Source organism: Bacillus rossius, chromosome 2 (genome assembly GCF_032445375.1).
Source record: "Bacillus rossius redtenbacheri isolate Brsri chromosome 2, Brsri_v3, whole genome shotgun sequence".
NCBI classification, from domain to species: domain Eukaryota; kingdom Metazoa; phylum Arthropoda; class Insecta; order Phasmatodea; family Bacillidae; genus Bacillus; species Bacillus rossius.
The window spans coordinates 117380515-117406923 of record NC_086331.1 but is presented as its reverse complement, the minus strand read 5'-3'; the positions used below and the strand labels follow the sequence as shown (position 1 = coordinate 117406923).

At 38.7% G+C, this 26409-nt stretch overlaps 1 protein-coding gene across 2 annotated transcripts in view; it reads left to right on the top strand.

Moving 5' to 3' along the window:
- LOC134529674 (polymerase delta-interacting protein 2) overlaps positions 1 to 26409 on the top strand; it is a 55811-nt gene that overhangs the window by 7389 nt on the left and 22013 nt on the right. Inside the window, exons 3-5 of one of the 2 annotated variants that reach the window (XM_063364014.1) lie at positions 645 to 744; positions 3025 to 3202; positions 4932 to 5095. In XM_063364014.1, coding sequence (XP_063220084.1) covers positions 645 to 744; positions 3025 to 3202; positions 4932 to 5095 — 442 coding nt within the window. Of the gene's footprint in view, positions 1 to 641; positions 745 to 3024; positions 3203 to 4931; positions 5096 to 26409 lie in introns of both variants that reach the window. The other variant, XM_063364013.1, reaches the window with a different exon arrangement.

The window sequence follows — 26409 nt, the reverse complement described above, 5'->3', positions numbered from 1 at the left end:
CCCACTGCATTTCTGAGTTGTTATTTCAAATAGAGGGGAGGGTCTTTATTCCGTACATATGTGTGAACCATGCCTGCAACATAAAAATCCAATGACATAGTTTCAAGTTGTAAATGCACAAGCAACACACATTTATTTGTATCTCATATTATGATATTGAACTTTGAATGATGCATTTAATTTAATTTTATGGCTAGTCATTTAAGTAATTTATTTAGTGTTAAATAGAACCTATGAAGCAACTGTAACCTACATTGTGTACCACTCATACCAGTAGAAACAAAACTGTGGTAAGGGGAACCCCATGCTTATTTAAGATACACTTACCTTAAAACTTAATAAATAATAGGGCTACTTAAACACTCCTTTTACCATCCAAACACAAAAGAGCATTACAAAGGTGCAGCAACAGCTGAAGTAGCAACTCCTAAAACGAAACCCCCGTGTAAAGATTTACATTTACCCCGGTGTACCGTAGTTATTTCTTATTACAGCTACTATTCTGCTTTGTTCATTGTCAAAGTCACTTGAAATGATTTTATGTTCCTTTTCAATGACAATATTTTAAAATATTGAGTGATATGTCTAATTTTAGGAAATGATAATTTGAGCTGCATAATTATGTAACTTTTTGTTTTTAGCAGTTTGGATGAAAGTAGCTTTAATCAGGTTGGAAAAGAAGTCAAAGGCTGTACACAAACATTTTATCAAGTACTAATTGATGCTCGTGACTGCCCATATATTGTAAGTATTTTTCAGAATAAAATTTGTTCAGGAGTAGATATTTTGTTCTTATGTTGTATCGCTCAAAAAATGTTGACATGTGGCTAGCATTAATTATGGCATCTGAATAGTTTTGTATTTTAATTTTTAAGGCACTTCATTCAACTTGCTAGCATATTAATTATTTGTACAATTGGTTATTATTTAGGAATCTGTGATTGGTCTAATTTAAAAAAAAAGTCTTTAGATTTGGTTTATAGGCTTTAATGGACTAAATGCAGTTGGTAGGTTTAAAAAGATATCTGGATAAATATTTTATAATATGAAGCATAGGTGGTGTACTCACTACTAGTAACCTATTGCATGCAACCATGCCAGAAGGGAAGAGGATCATCATCTACTAAGAAATCAATAACGAAATACAATATATTTGTGTTGGGAACATTAAAATGCAGCCATGGGTGAACAATGGCTGCTTGTAAAGAAAGATACTAAAATAGTGGCTGCACCTAAAATCAACAAATATTATAAATAAGTGTCCTAATAGTCTTCTAGAACAGTGATGTGCCCAACTGGCCCAGGAGCATACACAGAATTTAATTTCTTGAGTTGGTTGGGGGGGGGGGGGGGGGGGGGGTAAAACCACTTTGCCAGCTGTTTGCTGTCAAATTCTTTCCTTTTGTTAGTGGGAATAATAGATTTTAGATTTTTTTTTTCAGGATATTGGAGGGGAGGAGTTGGGTTGTATCCTACCCCCGTCTCCTCCCTCCTGTGACTTTGTTTCGTATGGTCCGTCTGAATAATCTTTCAACAAATAAATGTTATTAACTACACTTTATTGTGTATTAGCCATCTTTGTTTGTACATATGTAGAATGAGTTGTCAGTAGACAGTGTTCATTAGCAATAGTATTCTCACTGAAATACACAGAAATGTTATTTCTATTTATGCAATTGATATATTTTTCATAAAATATATGATTTGTTTTTGGAACTCTCTTTAATAGAAAAAATGTTATATGAGCAATGTACAAGCTTGTGACCTCATGGTATGACCCACAGATTAGAATTGGCACTGCGATATTGACAGTCCTGGCCTTCACACACTTAGCTAGAAACCAGTCATCACATTGGCCTCTATTCACAGAATGTTCTTAACTCTCTGTCAAAACTGAAACTATAGTTTATGTAGTATTCTTTCGATCTGGAAAGTTAAGAAAGCAGCTGCATAATGTTTACCACCTAGTGTGATGTGCTATGCACTATTTTACACACATTATCTATAGACAGCTGTGTCATCCTGGCATTTGTACAGCTACTTTCATTTTGCTTAGTACCAGATGACTATTTCATTTATATGGGTAAAGAGTTGAGAAGTCCTGGCAAATCTCAACCAGATTATTTTGTTTTAGAAACATAGCACACATTACCATCAGCCAGTGGATTTTCTCGGGGTACTCTAATTTTCCAGGAAGGGTTTCGGTGGCTGTGATTTCTGAGGCTTTGTACTCATATGGCCTGGGTCATGGGTTCAATTCCAACAATGGGCATCACTCTAATTTATGAGCATCGAGTTAATTCACTTTAATTTTAGAGGTACTGTTGCTCTAAACCTTTGTGCATAACAGTGTAAAATAAACTGCCATCATTACGTTTCCGTAATAATTTTTTTTTTTGTAATTTTATTAATTCAATAACTGCAGATAATTATTTTATGATAAACATTTGATACAAAAAAATATGTTGAATGGTAGATCTTTGTGGTATTATGTTCTAGGCTAAGCACTGTTCAGTTAGGAATTAATACTTATCCTTTGACTCTCCGTACAAGCATTGCAGGAGAGTGTGTACAATGCATGTTATTAAATTGGAGATCTACCATGTGTGCTGAGAGATGTTTGTGATTCTCTGAGACATAGGGCTAAAGGTAGCATACTGTTGTGTGATAGTCGCTCAGAGAAACGGATGATGCACTACAACGTAGCTCTTATCTCAACATGTTTTTTTTCTTCAGACATATTTCAGTGGACACTTATTTATAGCTCTGGATTTCTTCTTTTTTCTATGCAAATTATGAACAAAAAACTTTTTTGTTATTATTCTGTATTTACTTAATAGAAGTGAGAGTATAGGTTCGAGCCAAAATTTTGGTTTAATTTTTATATTTGAATCTACGTTATCCAGCCACAAAACATCTTTCTCTATTAAGTAAGGGTCAATGTTTTAGCTGTAAAAATGTTTGTTACTGAACTAAAATAATTTTGAAACTATATCTACAAAATGAATTTTTTTTCCCCCTTAGAGAGCTCAAACAGAATCCGTTACATTCCTAGGAAATCAAGACAGTTCTCGTAGTTTGTATGCTATTCCTGGGCTTGATTATGTCTCGCATGAAGATATCCTTCCGTATACAACCACGGAGAAGTTACCATTACAACATGAGCTTTTTGACAAGTTTCTTATGTACTATCCAGATAAAGGTTAGTATGAATATAATGTTATCCAGTAAATTATTGCTATTTGAAAAAAAATTACTATTTTGTTGTTATAAGCCAATAATAAATAATACAAATAATGTGAAATATCTTAAACTTTAGCTGTAAAGTTGGATGTTTTATCAATACTGGTACTAATTACACCTATCCCTCACTTAGCACGACTAATTCGTTCCTAAAAATGCTCATGTTATTCAAAATTGCGTATTATGAAGCATTCGTTTCTATAAATAGCAAGGCTAATTAATTAATGTATTCCAAAATTGTCTAGGAAAATATACTTTATGTAACATAAATGTGTTGAATAACACTCAACTATAAATATGTCACACCATTAATCTTTATATGCCTCCCATAGCACTTTGTATAACAAATACGACACCGTGTAACGAATATACTTTATCGTCAGTCGGCTGGCTGACTTTCCCGCCCAGGCGTGACCTTCAACTCACGTCGCGTATCTTTCCAAAACATCCTTACTGACAATGAAGCCGATATTACTGTCCGGATAGTTACATTTTAATTTTTCAAAAATTAAAGTGCTTACCGTGTTTTATTGCATAATCGCCGCACAATTTATAATGAGATCAAGTTTAAAAAGTAGGGGTGCGATTTTTATGCGAAAAAAAATTGGTAGGTAAAGTTATTCATAAAAACATAACCCATTAATGGAAAGTACGTTTATTTAAAAAGTAGTATATAAATAAGCACGCCAAAAAATTTAAATTAACTAAGTCATGCAACAAAAACCTTTCTTCAACTTTAAATAGAAAAACAAAATCTGTGACCTAAATGCGAGCCTGAACTAACGCATAACTATCGTAGTACACACCACAAAATAGTGCGGGCTATAAAATGTAGTAAACTCAGCACAAGACAGAGAGTGCGCGTTGCATGCAATAGACGAGATATCAATATTGATATTCGACTACATGTGCGGGCTCTATACGGAAAGCAACATAGCCAAACGCGAATGATGCCAACTAGCGCTGGCTATCTTTTTATAAACGGTACACCGCAGCGGCGCAGACTAACAGATGAATGTTATAAAGTTTAAAAACGTTTTTAAAAGAAAATTGTGTGCACAGTTGACTTGCTTAAAACTAAAGTGCGACCAACATAAGCGTGGCCTTCATGTCAATCTGCGTGCCGTAATACTTCTAGTTTTGTCTCAAATACTTGATGCATTATGAGTGCTCAAGCAAGTACAGTTACCGGCAGCTGAATGAGCAGACATTGCTTTTGTTTGTGTGAATTCCCTGCCACTGGCTAGACTGAGTGCACGGCCCAGTCTGTGGCCAGGTGACAATGGTATGGCACGGCGGCATACGCCCGGACGTAAAAAAATTTGGTTCTTTACACTCCATAGCTGCAATTTAACTTGCCATAGCTGATGTTTGTACAACAGCCGATAGCGTAGTCAGACCTGCGCGCGCATCTTTTCCCCCCTTGTTTGGCTAACTGTATCCCACTGCACATCTGTTTACAGAAGTTGAAACAGACTTCATGACGTGGTACCCGACTGTTTTTTTTGCCTGTGGAGATTTCGTGCTAACTGAAATTTACAGATGTGCTATTCAAGACACAGGCAGTAAAATTAACATCGCGCTAAATGAATCCGTGCAATCTGAAGACGTGCTAAGTGAGGGATAGGTGTACATATTTCTCTGTTATATATTTGTATATAGTTTTTTATTGCTTTCTGTGCTTACAGATCCACCATTTGGTGCTCAAGAGACTTTAAGAGCATGGCAAAAGAAAAATCATCCTTGGCTTGAGTTGTCTGATGTTCATAAAGAAACAACTGAAAACATACGTGTAACCGTAATTCCTTTCTACATGGGGTGTCGTGAATCACACTCAACAACAGTTTTTTGGGTAAGAATTTAAGCATACATAATTTATATGTACTAAATTTTATGGCAGAAGTAAGTTTCTAAGTGTAGCATGCTACCAAACAGTTGTAAAAGTTATCTTGGAATGTAGCATAGCATAATTCCTGCCCCCTGCTCCTAATAACACTTGAACTGAGAATGTGATGTTGCTTATATGATTTGCTAAAGGTTCATAATTATTTTTATAGTCATGTTTCACTTACTGTGTAGACATTTAAAGATGTACATTGTTAGGCAATCTTAATAATTATTTGTGGTGGTTGTATATAAACTCGAGTGTTTTTTTAATTATTATTTTTCTGTTGCAAGTTGTCTGGTTAGTGAAATCAGCATACATGTGGATTAATTACATTTTTGCAGTTTTAAAGCATTTTCTGGTTAGTGATGCTGCAATATTCTAGAAGCATAAAGGAAGAATGAAAGACACGGGTGAGATAATGGGACAACACTCCGGGGCCAGTAAGTTATTTTTCACGCCTCAAGTTAGTGAGTTGTTGGGAAAACCCAGCACATAGGTGCATGGCTGCGCAGTAATAGACTAGAACTTTCATGGGACGTGTTTTCTCCAGCCAATCAGGACAGACCATGCAGTGGTGTGATGTGACGACTCAGACTTTCAGAGAACAATTTTAGCAGCATATTATACCCTATATGGTCATGTACCTTGTTCTGTATTGTGATTGGCCGGTTGACCCATGGGGTTGCTTCCTTTTGTAAGGGAAGGCAACTTTGACGTGCAACTAGTTGTCGCTCCGATTGTTGCCGCATGCGGTCGCATCATCGGCAGCTCACATGAGATTGTGTGAAGAGATAATTTAATGCCTGCTGGTCAGCGCCAGCCAGAGTTTCGTATTTCTTTTGAACTATAATTAACTAGTAATTTGACCCCAGGCATCAGCATTGTCCCAGGGTGACCGTGATCACCCCCTGGGACATGTTCTCGGAGTCGGTACTTCACTTAACTATTTAAGTGAAGAATGTCAGTAAAATTTTTTTTTGTAATCGAGTGACGAGCTTCAGTGAATATTTATGGAAAGTCATCTGGACATAAAGTAAGTTGTGATCGACGTGTTTGGAAAAATAATAGTAAAACACAATACTTTTCAGACCTCTTTATTTGAAAAGAATTAGAAGAGAAACTACTCAATTTAATAATTCATCTTAACTTTGGTGAAAAGTCTAATCTGCAAAATAATCTTGAAAAAGTCATTGCACAATAACATCCAAAACTTTTCAAGCATATCATGAACTTGTTAATATTCTGGGTTGCTTAGCCAGGCCAGCCTGGAATGTAACCAGAACATCAGATTGTTTCTAAAAAAAAAAAAGTCACTAAATGTTGTCTTTTAATTTCATACTTGTAACAATGTTGCATTTAAAATATGCAAATCAGTTTTAAATATCAGTAGTTACTTCAGTCACACTATGTGACAATAAAATTTAAAAAACTAATATCAAACATGTGTGATTATATTAATAGTTTCCTGTTTGTGGCAAAAATTTGATATATTTATTTATTTACTATTTATTTATTAATGTTGTAACATGCCCACCAACAGCCAAAGGCTTTAGCGGTGGGCACGACACACATATATATATATATATATATATATATATATATATATATATATATATATATATATATATATATATATATATATATATATATATATATATATATATATATATATATATATACAAGGACAACATATAAACAATACAAACAAACAAACAAATAAAGTTTAAAATATACCTATTAAGGATAAACATCAAAATATAAAACACATGAAAGAAATACAAAACATAGACATTATAATAAAATTACTAATTGCTGACATTGTAATAAATTTGATAAGTAAATAACACATATTATAGGCTTTATAACGGTTCGTTATATACAAAATAAAACAGTTGAACGCCGATTGCAAATTTTGATGTTTTTTATTATTTTTATTTTTCTAAACAGAATGTCCCGACGAATCCAAACACTTAAAATAGTTCATTCACTCGTTCCACACATATATCTGCCCGTCGAAAAACTGCTGGTAGCTCGCATGACGAGAAATTACCGGAAAATAATCGCGTAGATTGAGTCCTTCAGTAATGTTTTACTGCAAGTACAAGAAAATGGGACGACCTCGAAGAGGACCGCACCCAGCGAAAACGAATTCCGCCCCGAGCCAACATGCCTACGAAGGTGGCCGCAATTTCTAATTAAGTTATATCCAAAACGAAAAAAAAGAAAATTAGGTTGATTTAAATATAGGCCTGGCTCCGACCACCAACGTGAAATTATCTTTTCGTAAATTACATGATAATTTAGCGAGAAGCCATCGAACGCGACCTACTCGTCCAGCGTTCGACAGACGACTGGTGATCTCATGAACTCGTCTCCTCCACGCAGGGAGTAGACGTCACATGACCTCACCGACCAAACACACGCACGCTTCATTCACTCTACAGATATCAGCCAATTACAGAACAAGTTACAACACATGAAAAAATCTTTTACATACAGAACTCTGGGCTTCCCCTGATCAGTCTCTTTTCAATTTCACATCGAAATCGGGGATTTCCATTCTCGTTCTCTCTCCCACACCGTGAGAGAGCAGTTATCACTCAGTTCCCATACAGGGGGGGAATTACCGTCTTTATCTCGGTTGGCGGGGAAGTACTGTTCCTTTCTCACTCCCACTTACAGGCCTCTCATGCCTCTCTTTCTAACCATCACACAAGCCCAGACACAGTCCCGTGATTTATAATTATATTACAACACGTTAATAAAATTTAAGATCAATAATTATAATACGAATTACTTTACAAAATTAAACTTATTGAGAAAAAACCTGAAAAAGTAGGCCTAAACAGGTAAAAATCTAGTACAACGGCTCATTTGTGAATAATTTCATAAAAATTACTAATGATAGAAAATGTCTAATAAAATAATCAATACCTTCTTAAAAACATAGCAGGTGAAAATAACATATACTAGTATCCATAATTTCTGAATATACTGTTTCCTAACTTATACATCACTCAAAAAACATTTGACTTATTACTGCTTACACATACAAAATAAGTTTAAAAGAAAATTATTTATATTGGAGGGCAGGGTTCTGCAATGTTACATAACCCCCCCAACTTTTCAATTAAATTAACACTACATTTAATTGATAAGTTACAAAAGTGAAAAACTAACTTGTACAAAATAAATACAAAAACATCCTTAGAAATAAATGTATTTAGTCGTTACTACCCTTGTTTATATAGAAATACAAAATGTTGTTACTTAAAAATTGCAACAACATCAATTCTTTGTTAAAAAGCCAAATTTTTAAAACATCTCTCTTACTACAAAAATGTCAACAACTCTCCACAAACGGTTATCTCCTTCTCATCAGTGCAAAATACAAATAACTTTGAAACTGGTTTCTCTATAAGCTTCAAGCAGACACCCCCTGGTCAACGAAGAATCTTCAATAACAACAAAAAACTCTGAACAACTTACTTTTACAACCGTGGAACCTCAACACCAGCTGTAATATCCCCCATAACTACCTCAACGACGACAAATACAAAAACTTCAACATCTTCAAAAACTTACAACTCGGCAGAAACCTCGACGACGACAACAAATCTTCAACTCCAGGAATTACGTCTCCATGACCACCTTAACGACGATAAAACTTCTCAACGACGATAAAAACTTCCAACCTCAACGACGACGACAAATAACCTCCAAACAAATTATCTCCTTTAAAATCCCTTAAAAAACCGCTGTTACTGTTATTCTCTGCTGCTCATGATAAACTCCTCAAATCCCCTGGAACAACCACTTTAACCCACAAATCAACCAATATCTCCACTCTTCATATCTGCACTAACAAAAACTTGACAACACTATTACTTCAAAACTGTTGACACAAAATTTTCCTAATTCCATGCAAAAAAAAAAAACTTCTAACATTTTAAGAATCTTACCAATACCTCTATCATAACTTCAACCACTGGATAAAACTTATTTCAAACTCATACTTAGTCTGCTCAACATGATAACACATAAACTATAATTTCTAAACAGATGCATCAATTTCCTAACACACAGATTCCTAGTAAACTTTCCACAACAAATACAACTCCAAAAAACATTAAATTAGTTATTTGAAACTTCAAAACTTTTTCATAACAAACTACCTCATCACTTATCATATTCAAACTTTCTTATTCAAATGTTACACCTCTTAGCATTTACACCAAATACACGCAAACTTAATTCTGTATCAACATACTGCATTTTCATTTGACATTATTCACTTACATCTTCTATTATTATTAATCATAATATAAAAAATACACAAAAACATCATTATCATCACACATAAAAAATACAGTTCTTTTTCCTCCAACTTCCTTCTCAATCATTCCTAACTCCTGAGCTAGCCGAAAGGTAAGGGGCGCCCAACTAAAACCCTTTTAGCTGCTAGTCAGCTCGGCTAACCTATTAATGAAATTAGAAACAAAAAATTATACAAAGCTATACACAAATATACACTGCACTTGACATTACACATCAAATTTTAAGCTTTAGATATCTTACTTAAATTTCCACAAACAACAAGTTGACAATTCTATAGTCATGGCATGACAAATACTTCATTAAGATACAGACGTATGTTTCTATTCTTCAAAAACTAATTACATGAACTAATGCCCTTCCTTAGGTTTCAAAACATATCTCCCCTTTCAGCAACAACAGCACATAAAATTAACCTTGATGAGGGGTGGGAGCGACCAAGGAGAAGGGACACACCCTTGCAAAAAAAAACATCGGACTCCATGCCGGAAACATATTTAAAATTAACCTCCTGGCCCCCCAGCTGCCTCACAAACCACATTACACAAAAAAAAACATCTGCTGCTTATTTAGGGCAATACAAAAAATTCACCTAAACTCTGGCCATCATGAACACACAACTGCTTCTGCAGCTTCAAAACTCGACGACTGTTATTCATTAACGTTTAGTATTACATTTCATACCTTTAATATAGGATATTGACACCCTGTCATTCAATCCAAAACAAACATTTATCATCACCAATATGTTGCATTTTCATTTAAAATAAATCATTTCAAAACTATATCATTTTCAAAAAAAAAAAAATAACTCATAATAAATTTCAGTTAGCTTCTTCCCATGACACAACATTAAACAAACTGCAGCGTGGGGGTATCCAGTTAAGCATACCACCAGGGTGCATCCATGCGCCACCAAACACTCCTACTGATTATCCTACTCATGCAAGCGAAGTGTATGGGGGCACAAGAAAATCGTGTGTGGGGTCTTTGCTAGAAAAGACAGTTAAGCAGAAAGTGATAAATCATAAATACAAATAAAGAACATGAGTCGCACTCAACAACGTTATAATTTCGCAAACTTAACACATATACATACACTGTCAACGGATTCGATGCCAGCTAGAGGCATGTGCGTAGCAAATATAAATTAGCATACATTTACTGAAGTTTATTCCCTTCACAATGATTTTCACTCCTTATGTCTTTACTGAGTCCTTACTTATGGAAAAAACTAGGGTGAACCTTGTGCCCAATGTACTCTGATTCAACAAACAAACTACTACTGCGTATCTCTTACAGTCGTACGAAACAACAAGCAACAAGCAACAAGTTAATATTCTTTCTCTCTCTCCGTTACAAGTTGAATTTCCTAGGCATGCCCTGGATCATGCAGTATAAAACAGTCGCCTCTGACAATGGGGATAGACATTTGCTCAATTTCTGTGCGAAATTATGACTCAGTTACCACACACTATAAGAGAGGAGAGAAACCAATATTCAAGTATACGTGCGTACGCATTACGTTACGGCCCGGAGGCGAGCGAAGACCAAAATCATAGTGAACATTATGTCATTACACACGTGATTCACAAGACGTACGTTGCTGTTAACAACTTTAGGAACTGACTCAATATACATACAGACTATACGAGCGGTCCAAACACGTGTAGGGGCAAGGAATTATGTACTACAAAATAAACCAACACCTAATATAACGTTAATTGTGCACTCCTCGAAAAAAACATATTAAATATCTATTACTCATAGAGAGCGTAGTCCCGCGGACAGAAATGCAAGCCCAAGAGAGAAGCGAGGGATCGGTTACATGGTTTGTTACAGCTACAATTTTCAGTGGGTCTCGTCATGATGACATTCACTGCCAAGCCTAGGTAAGCGTAATACAGAGAAGTGCTCAAACCAAATGGCTCCGGTCGGGGGTACAGCTGGGAGGAAAAGAAAGAGGGCAAAATCGAGGCAAAACGATGCGTAAAATTACGTCATACGGAGCTGAAAGCTCTTATGAAAAAAAAATACAAGGGCGGCATCGGGCACTTAACGTGCTTACTTCTAAACCAAAAGCAATCAAAGCGTGGTCTGGATGCCGTTGAAATAAGTTAAGAGTCCACTGCCGACAATGCAAGTCGCGCAGCAACTAAAATCAAAACCACATGCAGGAGGGAGTAAGCAAATGCTTCCAGCAGAAAGAAGAAACAAAAGAAAATATTACACAGAAAATAAATTAAGTGAAGGTCAAAGTCAAAAGGGATGGCTACATGAAAATCAAGGCTGGCAAGCATATTTAATATTTACGTTACTCGCACGGCCATCGTGTGCACACACTAACTCCGTCTCCTGAAGAATTTTACCTAGACGAGCTGCCCCTCGACCGGGCCAGAGACGACCTGCTTCCACCAAGAGAGACCCACGAAATGGACAATTAAAAGTTATACGCGCTCATTTATACTATTCGCTAGATGGCGTTGCAGTCGCTACAATTGAGGAGAGGCTAGGGGGAAAGAAAGGGAAGGGGAAATTGGCACCTTGAGGCGGAGAGGGGTTAAGAGGGGAGAAGGAAAGGAAGGCTGCGGCACGGAGATGACGTCACAGAAGCGCGGCGGGCGCTTCAACCCCCACCCCTTACGAAGTCTTCTGCCCTGTGAGCCCGAGCTTAAAGTCGTGTTGAAGTTCAGTGTTTGTGACATGAGCCAACTTCTTGTATCTTGCGAACGCCTTGATTCAGACGATGTAGAAATGACTTGAAACTAGCCGGATCGTGCCGCTGGAGGGGGCAGCAACGTGTTCGTTTCAGCGGTGCGACGGGTGGCAGCTCCAACAGGGGACCGCGATCTCCTTGGTGCTGCACAAGTAGAATACAGGCGACTCGCGTCCGACGTGTCGCTGACAGGTCCCCCTCCATTTTTTCTGAAGTGAAAGAGAGAAACGATAAGCGCCGTATCAGGTGACCTATTCTGGCGGTACAAGGTTGCAAGGGGTTCAGGCAGCGCTCGGCGCTTTTCCTCGTCTCAGCCACTCAGCGCTAAGTGGCGGACATCGCAGCATCCTTCCCGCAGACGTCTTCTGGCGGGCCGAGAATACCTCTAGAGCTGAACCGCGGCGGCGGTGGCGTCCGAACAGCGGAGAGTCTGTCACCAGATCTCCACGCCGTCCAACAGTCTCCTCACCCCGCAGCAGTCAAGGGCTGGCGGCGTAGGGGGCGGAGGGGCAGCGGCAAAGCAGAGACGTAGCAGGCTTCTCGTAGAGTTGTCCGCGCACAGCCCAAGGGAGGGGTAGAAAGGAGGCGCGCGCGCTTGAAGGAAACTGTAATCATCAACTGAACTGCGACTGAACACTGTATCCTGTTACTAACAATTCTACAATCTAATTAGAAAACATACCTAAAGTAGTAATACACACACCAAAAAAAAAAAAAAAAAAAAACTTAAGTATCTGAAGGTTTCCACTAGCCGCCAAAACGTTGCATTAAATCACTGAATGAAACGCTTTAGCTGTGTTACGTGTGCCTTACGCCACTTACGTTTATTGCTCATTAGCTGTAACTGAACAGTGTTAGCTGCTAAAAACTTAGTAATCAAAAACGGCCCGTCATAGGGCGGCAAAAGTTTGACGTTTAGGCTAGCCGCTAATGAGGGCAATACGTAAGAGCGGCAGAGCACAACGTCGCCAACAGCGAATGAATGGGCTGCCCTTTTTGCATCATAATTTCGTGCCACGTTTTCCCTAGCCTTAGCTAAATTCTTAGTAACGTCTTCCAAGACACGATCTAACTCTACACTTGACAAACTAGAGTCGACAGGTGGCAACCCCCACTGGTTGAGCAAGGGTAAGGTAAGTTCCCTCCCCAGGAAAGGCACGGAGGGGGGATGCCCTGTAGAACTGTGATGAGCTGCGTTCAAACCAATATTTAAAAGTTCAAGATCGGCGTCCCAGAGAGTCTGGTCGGCGCGGTAGAACGAAGTGAAAATTCCCTTGAGAACCTTGTTGGTTCTCTCACTCATATTTCCCTGTGGAAAATACGGTGAACTGTACACCGGCTTTACGGAGAATTCAAACAAGAAATTTTTGTATAAGTTCGACTGAAAGTATTTAGCGTTGTCTGATACTACAATACACGGCGGGCCTAAGATTTTAAACACCTGTTCCTTAAGAACTTTTACTATGGACGACGCCTTCATGTTTTTAAGGGGGGTTAAAACAACAAATTTAGTAAAAATATCTAGAATTACTAATAAGCATACGTTGCCTTTTTTTGATCGCGTCAGCGGTCCGAAAATATCAATATGCAGAACCTGCCAAGGGGCGACGGGAGCGTCGGCACAGTAAAGCCCTACTTTAGCATTGTGTGGGGGCTTTGATAGCTGACAGTCAATACAGGCGCGTACAAAATCGCGCACGTCTTGACGCATTTCAGGCCAGAAAAAATGTTGGGCAATTTTACGATACGTTTTATCTATTCCCATGTGCCCACCCACAAGTGAGGCATGGAAATATGTGATAATCATACCCTTAAGTTTTTCAGGGACGACAACTTTCTGAGCTCGTCCTGACGGGCCAGCATACACTAACAACCCATCCTTCTCGGCAAAGGGTAAGGCCATTCCACATTGCAAATCGTTCCGGATTCGAATACATGCAGGATCATCCTGCTGGCAGGCTTTCAGGTTTATGAAGGATTCGGGGAAGATTTTGCACACCGAAATAAACTCAACCGCATCCGGGGGGGAAGGGTTATCAATTTCAAAATCATCCGGGTTGAACATTCTAGATAAACTGTCGGCCACAACGTTCTCCGCACCTCTTAGGTGATGGATTACAAATCGGAATTTTGACAACCGCAGTATCCAACGCCCAAGCTTCCCGAGCTGCGAGGGATGATTGCACAGCCAACTTAAGGCCTGGTTGTCTGTATACAGGTCGAACTCTCTACAATCCAAGTAACACTCGAATTTTTCGAGTCCGAAAAGGCACGCAAGGGCCTCCTTCTCATAGGTGCCCAAGCGGCGCTCTGACTCTGAGAGGGTTCGACTTGCGAAAGCAATTGGTCTCAATTTTCCGTTCTCCATGTGTCCGAGGACGGCTCCAAGGGCTACTGAGGAAGCATCAACCTGCAGGGCAAAACGTTTATTGAAGTCGGGGAGAATTAACACGGGGGCGGAACACAAACATTTTCTTAGAGATTGAAAGGCCGTTTCCTGTTCCTCACCCCAAACAAAAGCAGCGTTTTTCTTTCGCAACCGATTCAACGGCGCGCAAATCGTGGCAAAATCTGGGATAAAACGCGCATAATACCCCAGCATGCCGAGAAATTTTTGAATTCCCTTCAAAGTCTTTGGACGCGGAAAAGTAGCCACGGGGGCGACCTTATCCGGATCCATGTGAAGTTTCCCTTCTGAAATTACATAGCCTAAAAATTTTACTGAGTCTTGTGCCAAGGAAATTTTATGTGGATTAACAGTAAGATGCGCGTTTCTCAGACGTGCCAAGACTTGCTTAAGGTGATCAAGATGTTCTGAAAGTGAATTACTATATACAATTATGTCGTCGATATAGTTAAAAACAAATTTGTATTTAAGGTCGCTTAGCACATGGTCCAGAACACGGCTCATGGCTTCGCTCCCGAAACTTACACCCATCGGAATTCTGTTGAATTCGTAGTGGCCAAAAGGGGTTGAAAAGGCAGTGTATTTTCTACAGGCGGGATCAAGCAAGCATTGATGGTAACTGTCGTTGAGGTCGATGATGGAAAATATTTTGGCTTTACCCAAGTGTTGTAAGGCGCTCTCTACCGTCGGTATTGGCCAAACTGGATGAATTACCTTCTTGTTGAGAGGTTTAAAGTTATGCACAAGGCGCCACTCAGAGCCCCCCTTCTTAGCAACCAAAAAAGTAGGGGTGCAAAACTCGGATGTCGAAGGGGTAACGACGCCGGCAGCGAGTAATCTGTCGATAATGGCGCGCATGGCCTGCAGCTTAGGGGGAGAAACCTTCAAATATTTGGCAAAAACGGGCACTTCGTCGGTAACATGAAAACGAAAAGGCAAGATGTCACATCTGCCGATCTTACGTGTTATCACGTCAGGAAACTCCCGCACGAGAGCGGCGATGGCTTGATCGCGCATCGCGTTATCGGAATCATTGCAACTCATAACTATGGGTTCGCGGACCTCATGACGTAAACGAATTTTTACAGCAGGAGCGAAATCAAATTGCAATTCATGGTTGGCGGGACTGAGTCGACAGCGTGATTTGCCCAAAAAATCTAAGCCAAGGATTAGATTCGGCAAAATCCCGGGGACAACGACAAACGGCCAACTCCAGGAAAATCCATGGATTTTAAAATGAATTATAATAGATTTACATGTGCGTATGCCTTGCCCGTTAGCGACAACGATATTCCTTACGGAATCATCCGATACAACTCGTTGTGAAAGTTGAGGGTACAACTGCACTAATGTGATGAAACATTTTTCACTAATAACAGACCGGGTAGCACCGGTATCGACTAAGGCTGGAAATAAATGTTTCTGAATTTTAATTGGGAGGAAATGTAAATGAGTGGGTTCAGAGGATTTTTTGAGTAGCCGACGGATACGACCTCTTTTCCGTCCCGTCCAGATTAGTTTTCCGCACGAGGCTGTCTCTCAGTTCCCGTGCAGTCGCTCCTATAATGTCCCACTGCCTTACACCGAAAACATCTACGTTGATTTATTTCCACCCGCGGAACAGTACACTCATACGTGACGTGTCCAAAGGCGCTACAATTGGCACACCTGCCGGCTCCGCGGCGGGTGTCCAAGGTCACTAGCTGCCGTGACTGGGTCAAGGTCGCGGACCGCGAGCCCACGGGCGCGGTTACCTCAGGCGGTAAACTCATGGCCGCGCGAGCTGCGGCCCGCGCCTCGGGCCCAGGCGTGAAATGGGCAGAACGCTCGCCGCGAGGCAGGCTGTCAAACACACGAGGCGTGGAGGTGTCTGCCACGTCACGGAGTTTCGGGCTACGGGGAGTGAGAACGGGGGGGGCGGACTGCGACGTAAAAATACGTCCGTCAAAACGAGAGTCATTTTTCACCGAGCTGGGGCGCTTTGCCGGGAACTCAGCTTGATACTTAGCAAGAGAAACAAGGCGACTTTCCACTTCGCCCGCCCAAGTCCGTAGGCTTGCGAGCGAGGTGGGAGGAGCGAGCATCGAGCAGTTCTGCCACACCACGGGGGCCAAATTACCCAAAATAAGTTGGACAAACTCCTCTTCCGGGGTACCCAGCTCTAAGGCTCCCGCGTACGCGGTAACCGACGTGACATATTCCATAATGGTTTCATCTGGGTTTTGGAAGCGCCACACTAGCTCCCTCTTACAGGCATCTAGAACCCTAGGCGGACACACTGAACATACCAGTGATTTTTTAAACTTATCAAAGCTCGTACCCTGAGCAATGGCCTCATTTAACAGAGGTACATGGATGTCCGTAACTTAACTTAAGAGTGCTTTCAGAAAAGCCTCAAGTGGAACTAAATTTAATTTATGCAGGCTCTCAGCCTTAATCACAAAATCTAAGATCTGCCTGGGATCACTTCCACCCAGGAACGGGATGGTTTTAAGGGCGGCAAAAAAAAGTTTTACGTTAAATGAGGACGAGGAAGGACTCACATCAGCTGGGGGCTGCCTGGTCGTGACTTCAGATGCGGCTCCTGCGGATTTACGCAGGTAGTCAACCAAACGCGCCCTCATCTCGGCGACGGTATCGGTGTCCGCCAAGGGCAGACCATTTTCCTCGAGATGCAGCGCCAAATCGGTCTTGTGCAACTGGTAAACCCAGCTCACGGAGACGGCCATGGTGCACCGAAACAAACAATACAAACGGATTTATCACTATAATCTGCCTAAAGAGCAGAGTAGCGCAGTTTTGCAGCGTGGGGGTATCCAGTTAAGCATACCACCAGGGTGCATCCATGCGCCACCAAACACTCCTACTGATTATCCTACTCATGCAAGCGAAGTGTATGGGGGCACAAGAAAATCGTGTGTGGGGTCTTTGCTAGAAAAGACAGTTAAGCAGAAAGTGATAAATCATAAATACAAATAAAGAACATGAGTCGCACTCAACAACGTTATAATTTCGCAAACTTAACACATATACATACACTGTCAACGGATTCGATGCCAGCTAGAGGCATGTGCGTAGCAAATATAAATTAGCATACATTTACTGAAGTTTATTCCCTTCACAATGATTTTCACTCCTTATGTCTTTACTGAGTCCTTACTTATGGAAAAAACTAGGGTGAACCTTGTGCCCAATGTACTCTGATTCAACAAACAAACTACTACTGCGTATCTCTTACAGTCGTACGAAACAACAAGCAACAAGCAACAAGTTAATATTCTTTCTCTCTCTCCGTTACAAGTTGAATTTCCTAGGCATGCCCTGGATCATGCAGTATAAAACAGTCGCCTCTGACAATGGGGATAGACATTTGCTCAATTTCTGTGCGAAATTATGACTCAGTTACCACACACTATAAGAGAGGAGAGAAACCAATATTCAAGTATACGTGCGTACGCATTACGTTACGGCCCGGAGGCGAGCGAAGACCAAAATCATAGTGAACATTATGTCATTACACACGTGATTCACAAGACGTACGTTGCTGTTAACAACTTTAGGAACTGACTCAATATACATACAGACTATACGAGCGGTCCAAACACGTGTAGGGGCAAGGAATTATGTACTACAAAATAAACCAACACCTAATATAACGTTAATTGTGCACTCCTCGAAAAAAACATATTAAATATCTATTACTCATAGAGAGCGTAGTCCCGCGGACAGAAATGCAAGCCCAAGAGAGAAGCGAGGGATCGGTTACATGGTTTGTTACAGCTACAATTTTCAGTGGGTCTCGTCATGATGACATTCACTGCCAAGCCTAGGTAAGCGTAATACAGAGAAGTGCTCAAACAAAATATGCTAGATCACGGGGGGTATGCCTTAACCAAATGGCTCCGGTCGGGGGTACAGCTGGGAGGAAAAGAAAGAGGGCAAAATCGAGGCAAAACGATGCGTAAAATTACGTCATACGGAGCTGAAAGCTCTTATGAAAAAAAAATACAAGGGCGGCATCGGGCACTTAACGTGCTTACTTCTAAACCAAAAGCAATCAAAGCGTGGTCTGGATGCCGTTGAAATAAGTTAAGAGTCCACTGCCGACAATGCAAGTCGCGCAGCAACTAAAATCAAAACCACATGCAGGAGGGAGTAAGCAAATGCTTCCAGCAGAAAGAAGAAACAAAAGAAAATATTACACAGAAAATAAATTAAGTGAAGGTCAAAGTCAAAAGGGATGGCTACATGAAAATCAAGGCTGGCAAGCATATTTAATATTTACGTTACTCGCACGGCCATCGTGTGCACACACTAACTCCGTCTCCTGAAGAATTTTACCTAGACGAGCTGCCCCTCGACCGGGCCAGAGACGACCTGCTTCCACCAAGAGAGACCCACGAAATGGACAATTAAAAGTTATACGCGCTCATTTATACTATTCGCTAGATGGCGTTGCAGTCGCTACAATTGAGGAGAGGCTAGGGGGAAAGAAAGGGAAGGGGAAATTGGCACCTTGAGGCGGAGAGGGGTTAAGAGGGGAGAAGGAAAGGAAGGCTGCGGCACGGTGATGACGTCACAGAAGCGCGGCGGGCGCTTCAAAACATTAGCCAAGTGCAATGAAATTCTCATAATGTAAAGCATTTTTTCACATAATATTTAATAACTGTCTACTCAAAAAAGAATTTATACCATTATTATTATTACAACAGAAAATATTCACATTAACTTTGATGTATTTATCTTCCTTCTCTTTAAAATCCTTATTATTCATCTTAAAAATTTGCTGTCCTAAATATTTTGTACATTCCTACATTACACCATAACTATTCTTCAAAAAAAAATACAAAAACTCTACAAGATACCAATCATTATTAAAAGTATACAATTCAAAAAATAAAAAATCTGAAAAACATTTACAAAAATTGGCAAAAAAAATGCAAAAAATTTAAAAAACATCAAACACCACAAAACTGGTTTTGACTCTACCCTTCCATCTTGGCAGTGGGCCAAACAAGTCCAAACACACTGTTTCCAGATTTTGCATCACTCCTTTACATTTACCATGTCTTTCTTCTGCCTTTGAACAGAACAAAAAACTGTTTACTATCTCGGCGATAGTTCTGTACACATGCTTCCACACCCAAAACCTCTGACCATGTTGCACAGTTTTTCTCACATGGATCAGGGCAAAATTTTTAGTTTGTACAATATTCAATACACACAACCCACATCTTCGTACATTACTGTTTACATTTTGACAAAATTTCCCCTTTATCATTTCTCCGCAATCTGTCAAACTCAATTCACTGAATACTTCCTCATCAAATTCGTCCTTAAGTGTATTTGAGAATGCTTTCATCTCATTCTCCACTCTTTCCATTTGTTTACACAAAATCCAGATCCTGTGTGTATTACCTCTGAATTTACTAATTTTTTCAACTACGTTGTCCAAACATTCCCTGTTTCCCTCATGTAGGAATTTTTCACATTCTTTCTCAATGTTTACCTGCTCATGTACATCATGCACAATAACTTCAACATTTTCTTTTGACATTATTATTTCCCTTTCACATTTTCCTACATTTGCTTCATTTGCACATTCATCTACTTTGTTCGTACACGTGGCTATCTGTTCATTAATTTTAATTTTAAAGTCATCAAATTTGTTCTCCACCCTGCCAAATTCCTGTCGCAACTGTGTGCCTATTTCGCTCCTTAACTTCGCAATCTCTTGTGAATTTCCCTCAATTTTGTGAATTGCCTGATCTATTTTGTTGTTGGTTTCATTCTGTCCCTGTTCAATTTTCTGTGTCATTTCCTGTTGTCCCTGTTCCATTTTCTGGTTGTTTTGTTCAAATTTTTCTGTCATCCCTTGTACTATGTCTTGTTTTATTCCTTGGATCATTTCCATTAATCTGTGTAACATCTCTGACCCCCCCATAACCTCAACTGGGCTGCTAATCGTGTGAGATTCCATATCCTGACCTAGTTCGGCAGGATGTTCCATGTTTACTGGTTTTTCCTGTCGACATGAAAAATCTTGCTCTATTAAACTTGTTTCCAAATTTGGATTTGACTGTTCGGAATTTTCTACATTTTCCTGAAAACCCATGAAATCTGATTCGCTGCTGTTTGTACTAGCGTTATCCATGTTGACATACACAAATTACCAAATTTTACACAAATACAAGTTAAATTCTCTAAACCAATACAAATAATACAGTTTCTTAAATTTTCCACTTGCTATCATCGGCGATTCATCCCACGTCCCGCGAAGTGACGATCTCGAAGTCCCGCGATGCAACAGGCCTGAAGTCCCACGGTGCCTTGGGTCGCTCTGTCCCTTGAATTACCGTTTTCCGTCGTTTCTCCGGAACACTTCACTCGCTGAAGCCGCTCGTAGACTCTCGTCGCGGACAAAAACCGCCTTCGCCGCTCAGCTGCGCCGATAGTTCTGGAAACACTTTGCCGTTTTCTTCTAAACTATTCAATATTAATCGTAAATTTTCGTTATTTCAGGTTATCGTAGTCACAAACTGTTTTAAGAATGTTTATATTTATTGTTTATTGCCGAAAATGTCCGTCTTAATCTCAGGGTCGTGTCCAAATTCAAGCCGCGCGGCCGGGCGCCAAATATAACGGTTCGTTATATATAAAATAAAACAGTTGAACGCCGATTGCAAATTTTGATGTTTTTTATTATTTTTATTTTTCTAAACAGAATGTCCCGACGAATCCAAACACTTAAAATAGTTCATTCACTCGTTCCACACATATATCTGCCCGTCGAAAAACTGCTGGTAGCTCGCATGACGAGAAATTACCGGAAAATAATCGCGTAGATTGAGTCCTTCAGTAATGTTTTACTGCAAGTACAAGAAAATGGGACGACCTCGAAGAGGACCGCACCCAGCGAAAACGAATTCCGCCCCGAGCCAACATGCCTACGAAGGTGGCCGCAATTTCTAATTAAGTTATATCCAAAACGAAAAAAAAGAAAATTAGGTTGATTTAAATATAGGCCTGGCTCCAACCACCAACGTGAAATTATCTCTTCGTAAATTACATGATAATTTAGCGAGAAGCCATCGAACGCGACCTACTCGTCCAGCGTTCGACAGACGACTGGTGATCTCATGAACTCGTCTCCTCCACGCAGGGAGTAGACGTCACATGACCTCACCAACCAATCACACGCACGCTTCATTCACTCTACAGATATCAGCCAATTACAGAACAAGTTACAACACATGAAAAAATCTTTTACATACAGAACTCTGGGCTTCCCCTGATCAGTCTCTTTTCAATTTCACATCGAAATCGGGGATTTCCATTCTCGTTCTCTCTCCCACACCGTGAGAGAGCAGTTATCACTCAGTTCCCATACAGGGGGGGAATTACCGTCTTTATCTCGGTTGGCGGGGAAGTACTGTTCCTTTCTCACTCCCACTTACAGGCCTCTCATGCCTCTCTTTCTAACCATCACACAAGCCCAGACACAGTCCCGTGATTTATAATTATATTACAACACGTTAATAAAATTTAAGATCAATAATTATAATACGAATTACTTTACAAAATTAAACTTATTGAGAAAAAACCTGAAAAAGTAGGCCTAAACAGGTAAAAATCTAGTACAACGGCTCATTTGTGAATAATTTCATAAAAATTACTAATGATAGAAAATGTCTAATAAAATAATCAATACCTTCTTAAAAACATAGCAGGTGAAAATAACATATACTAGTATCCATAATTTCTGAATATACTGTTTCCTAACTTATACATCACTCAAAAAACATTTGACTTATTACTGCTTACACATACAAAATAAGTTTAAAAGAAAATTATTTATATTGGAGGGCAGGGTTTTGCAATGTTACAGCTTATGTAAAAAATAATTACATTATATAGCTACACTTTTACAGATTAAGATTATCAATTTTATTGAAATTAGAAATAAGTCTAAAAATTATATCATTCTTTTTATGATATGTACATAGAGAAGATGTTAAACGGCTGTTAAATTGGGGAATTATAATGCCAGTATTATCAAGAATGAACCTTCAATTCAATTTTGAACAGTAACAGTTTTTAATAAATACATAATCCAGATAGATACTGCATTCAGAAAGAGAATCTATTGTAAGCTGAGAGAAGTTTTTAAGTTTAATTAATTTATAAAATTTATTCTGAATGGATTCTAATTTATTGCTATCAGAATCATTAATTGAATTCCAAATAATTGAAGAATATTATAACTTAGACCTAACAAGTGATAAATAAAGACAAAGAAGAGAGTCACTTTTTGTAGCATAGAAAGTAATATATTAGATTAATGCTAATGTTCTATTGGAACTAGTAACTAAGTAATTTACATACAAGTGAAAATATAATTTTGAGTCAAGTAGTATACCTAAATCTTTAATAGAAGAAGTGATTGGGATTATTTTATTGTTAAGAACATAATCGTATTTTACAGGATGATATTTCCTTGTGAATGAGATAATTTTTGTTTTACTTGTGTTAAGAGTTACTAAATTTAATAAGCACCAATTATTAATTTCATGTGTATCAATTTCAAGTAACATGCAATCATTGATAGAGTTAATACTTCTGGAAATTTTAAAATCATCGGCAAACAATACACCACTCGAATGTTTAGGTACAAATGTAATATCATCTATGAAAATATTGAAAAGTAATGGAGAGAGAGTACCACCCTGCGGGACCCCAGATGGAACTTTAAAATATGTAGAATAACTGTTGGTGATGGAAACAAAAAAGCACATATTATGAATGTAGTCGGAAAACCAGGTTACAAAATTGCCACATAAACCAAATTTAGCAAGTTTACTGAGTAAAATATCATGGTTAACAGTGTCAAATGCTTTCGCAAGGTCAAAGTAGCAGGCATCTACCTGACCCCTATTCGTTACATCATAGTAAATAAGGATTTAGAAAGGGACGTTGATGCATTAACATTATGATTTTGATTAGTAGGTGAATGAATATACATTTGAAAAATATTCAGCAAAGGTATTAGATAGCAAAACCAGGTCAGAAGACACATCATCATTAACCTTGAGAGAATACTCTTCACTGTAACCATTTCTCATTATTTTTACATAGTGCCAGAACTTTTTAGGGTAAGACCTTACTTTGTTATTAATATGCCGAGTTCAATTGGTTTTGTCACGTTTGATTAGATATTTAACTTGCTTCCTGTAGAAAGAAAATTGGGAATAGTAGGTCATGTTTCTTTTCTGTAATTTATGGAAGTGGTTTTTAGCTTTTAGATTAAATATTAATTCACTAGAGAACCAGCAAGGGTATTTAGTAGCTTTGTTAGAAATAACAGGAATAAATTCATTCATACTGTTACATTTGCAGTTAGAGATTTGATCCACTAAAAAATTAATATCGGTAGATTTATAGTATAAAGACCAATCAAAGTTTTTTATGGAACTAAAGAGACCAAGATAATCCCCATTTTTATAATTTTTGAAATTAGTCAAAGAATTAGACTTATATGGTAAAGAGTCTAAAATTAATTTTATAAATAATGCTGGATGATAGAAGCCTTCTTTTACGAGTGGATCAGTTGCTTGAGACACTTCACAGTTTGATGAGTTAGAAAAAATTAAATCTAAAAGATTAGGGGGAGGCTGAGTGTTGTATTGGATAAGGCAGAGGCTAGAAGTGAAATTGAGAAGACTCTGTGCCTTACGATTAGTGTTCACTTGTAAGTTATAATTGGACCAGTCGATACCAGGAACATTGAAGTCACCAAGGATCAGTATTTCATCTTGAAGGGACGAAAGTTTGTCTTCAAGATATTCAAAATACAATAAATAGGTAGTTAACGATGTGTTAGGCGGTAAGTAGATAGTTCCAATAATAACTTGTTTAGCTGAATTACTTTTAATTTTAATCCATAAGGCTTCCACACCAGGATAATCAAGTGTATTAATTAGCTCAACTGAAGCAAATTTAAGTTTATTTACCGCTATTAGAACACCACCACCATGTTTTTTCAATGTCAGTAGAGAATCTCTATCCTTTCTAAATATAAGATACTTGTCCGAGAAATAATGTGAATTTATACTCGTTTCGTGGAACCAGGTTTCAGTTAAAAAAATTATTTTATAATCAGACGAAAGAATGTTGTCAGAAAAGACTGATGATTTGGTTCTTAGTCCTCTGACATTTTGATAAAAAATGACACACTCCTTAGAAACTGAATGCTGGAGAAATATTAAGGTAGAGGTGTTCCTCCAGACACCCGGGATGAAATAGAGCTGATGTAGATAAGGTAGATGTGGATGCAGGCACAAACGCAATTAAGGGTTGTGGGCTGGATTTACTGACTTCAGTCAGATTCGTTGATTCAGAGACATTAATTATTTGATCTGGGTGTAACTTCCCGTAGAAAGGGCTAATTAAGCACCCACTCGGCCAAAAAACAATGTTATTGATCTTTGGAAAGTCTTCCTCCAAAACAGAAATATGAAAGGATGCATAGGAATTAAATTTTGTTCTTATTTTGGTTACCTTCACTTGGGATAGATTCAGTTAATTGGAAATGTAATCGGTAATTTCCTGTTCATTCTCAGATGGATCAAACCTTGTAACAAATAATGCTTTAGTTCTTCTGAAGGTTGGTTTAGATACCGTTTTAAGTGTAGACACATTCTTTATCCCCACTTGTGTTGGCGTTTTCTTCCGGTCGTGATCTTGTTTACCGACGGTGTTTCCATTAGCCTTGCGCCTATGTTGCATCACTGTAAAGCCGTCATTGTCCACAGGTGGCATGTTTTTACTAGACCCCGTGACGTCACGAGTATCCCGCTGCGTTGAAAGTAGGTCACTGTTCTGGCTATTGTTCTGGTGGGACTGGCTGCGGTGACCCGAGAGAACCGGGATTTCCACATGGACAGCTGGTTTGCTGTTGGAAGGATTTATGAGAGCTCGACTATATGAATTTTCCATGTCATTCGTGGGAGTCAATTTTTGATTAATCTGAGTAAGCTCATTTTTGATCTCAGCTGTTTCTGCACGCGAATCCATCAGTAGAGTTTTCAGTACTTGGTGTTAGACCGTAAAAAAATTATTTATCTTGTTACTGGTGGCTGTGTGTACAAGCACATCCATCATCCATTGTATTTCAGGGAACCAACAAAAATTATATTGCATGCAAACAACATTTACTCTCTTTGCTTTAGGTTTGACATAACCTTAAAAAGGTTCAGAAATAGAAAAACCTAACCTCTAAATTTGGCATGATTATAAACACCTAGTTTAATTTAAAAAAAAAAAAAAGCACTGCTTATGAATCATTCATTTTTCCTCAGGATTTTTTCACTGTATTTACTGATCCTTAACATTTCATTCTAAGTTCTCACTTTTTATAAAAGCCAAGCCATAATCACTGGCTTAATAAACACCACCAGGTATTACATCACAATAATAGCACAGGTTGTTTTTCATAATGTATGCTGGATAAAAACTTATGTACTGTGATGAAAATTATTTATAGTTGTAACAATAATCTGAAGGAGATAAAGTAAATAAAACTCACGTACACAAGTCTAGAACAAAAATTCCATAGAATTATAGGTAATGAAGAAGCACTTCTCACTCAAACTGTTGCTGGTTATAATCAAAACTCCGCATACAGAACTCAGTGTAGTTATCGGCCGAAATATTGATTGTGTAACCTTCAGTCTCTGGCTGCTGGCATTCATGTGTAGAAGCATACAAATCTTTGTTAACTGTGATGTGTTGTTCAACAACAGATGATGCGGATCGATCAAA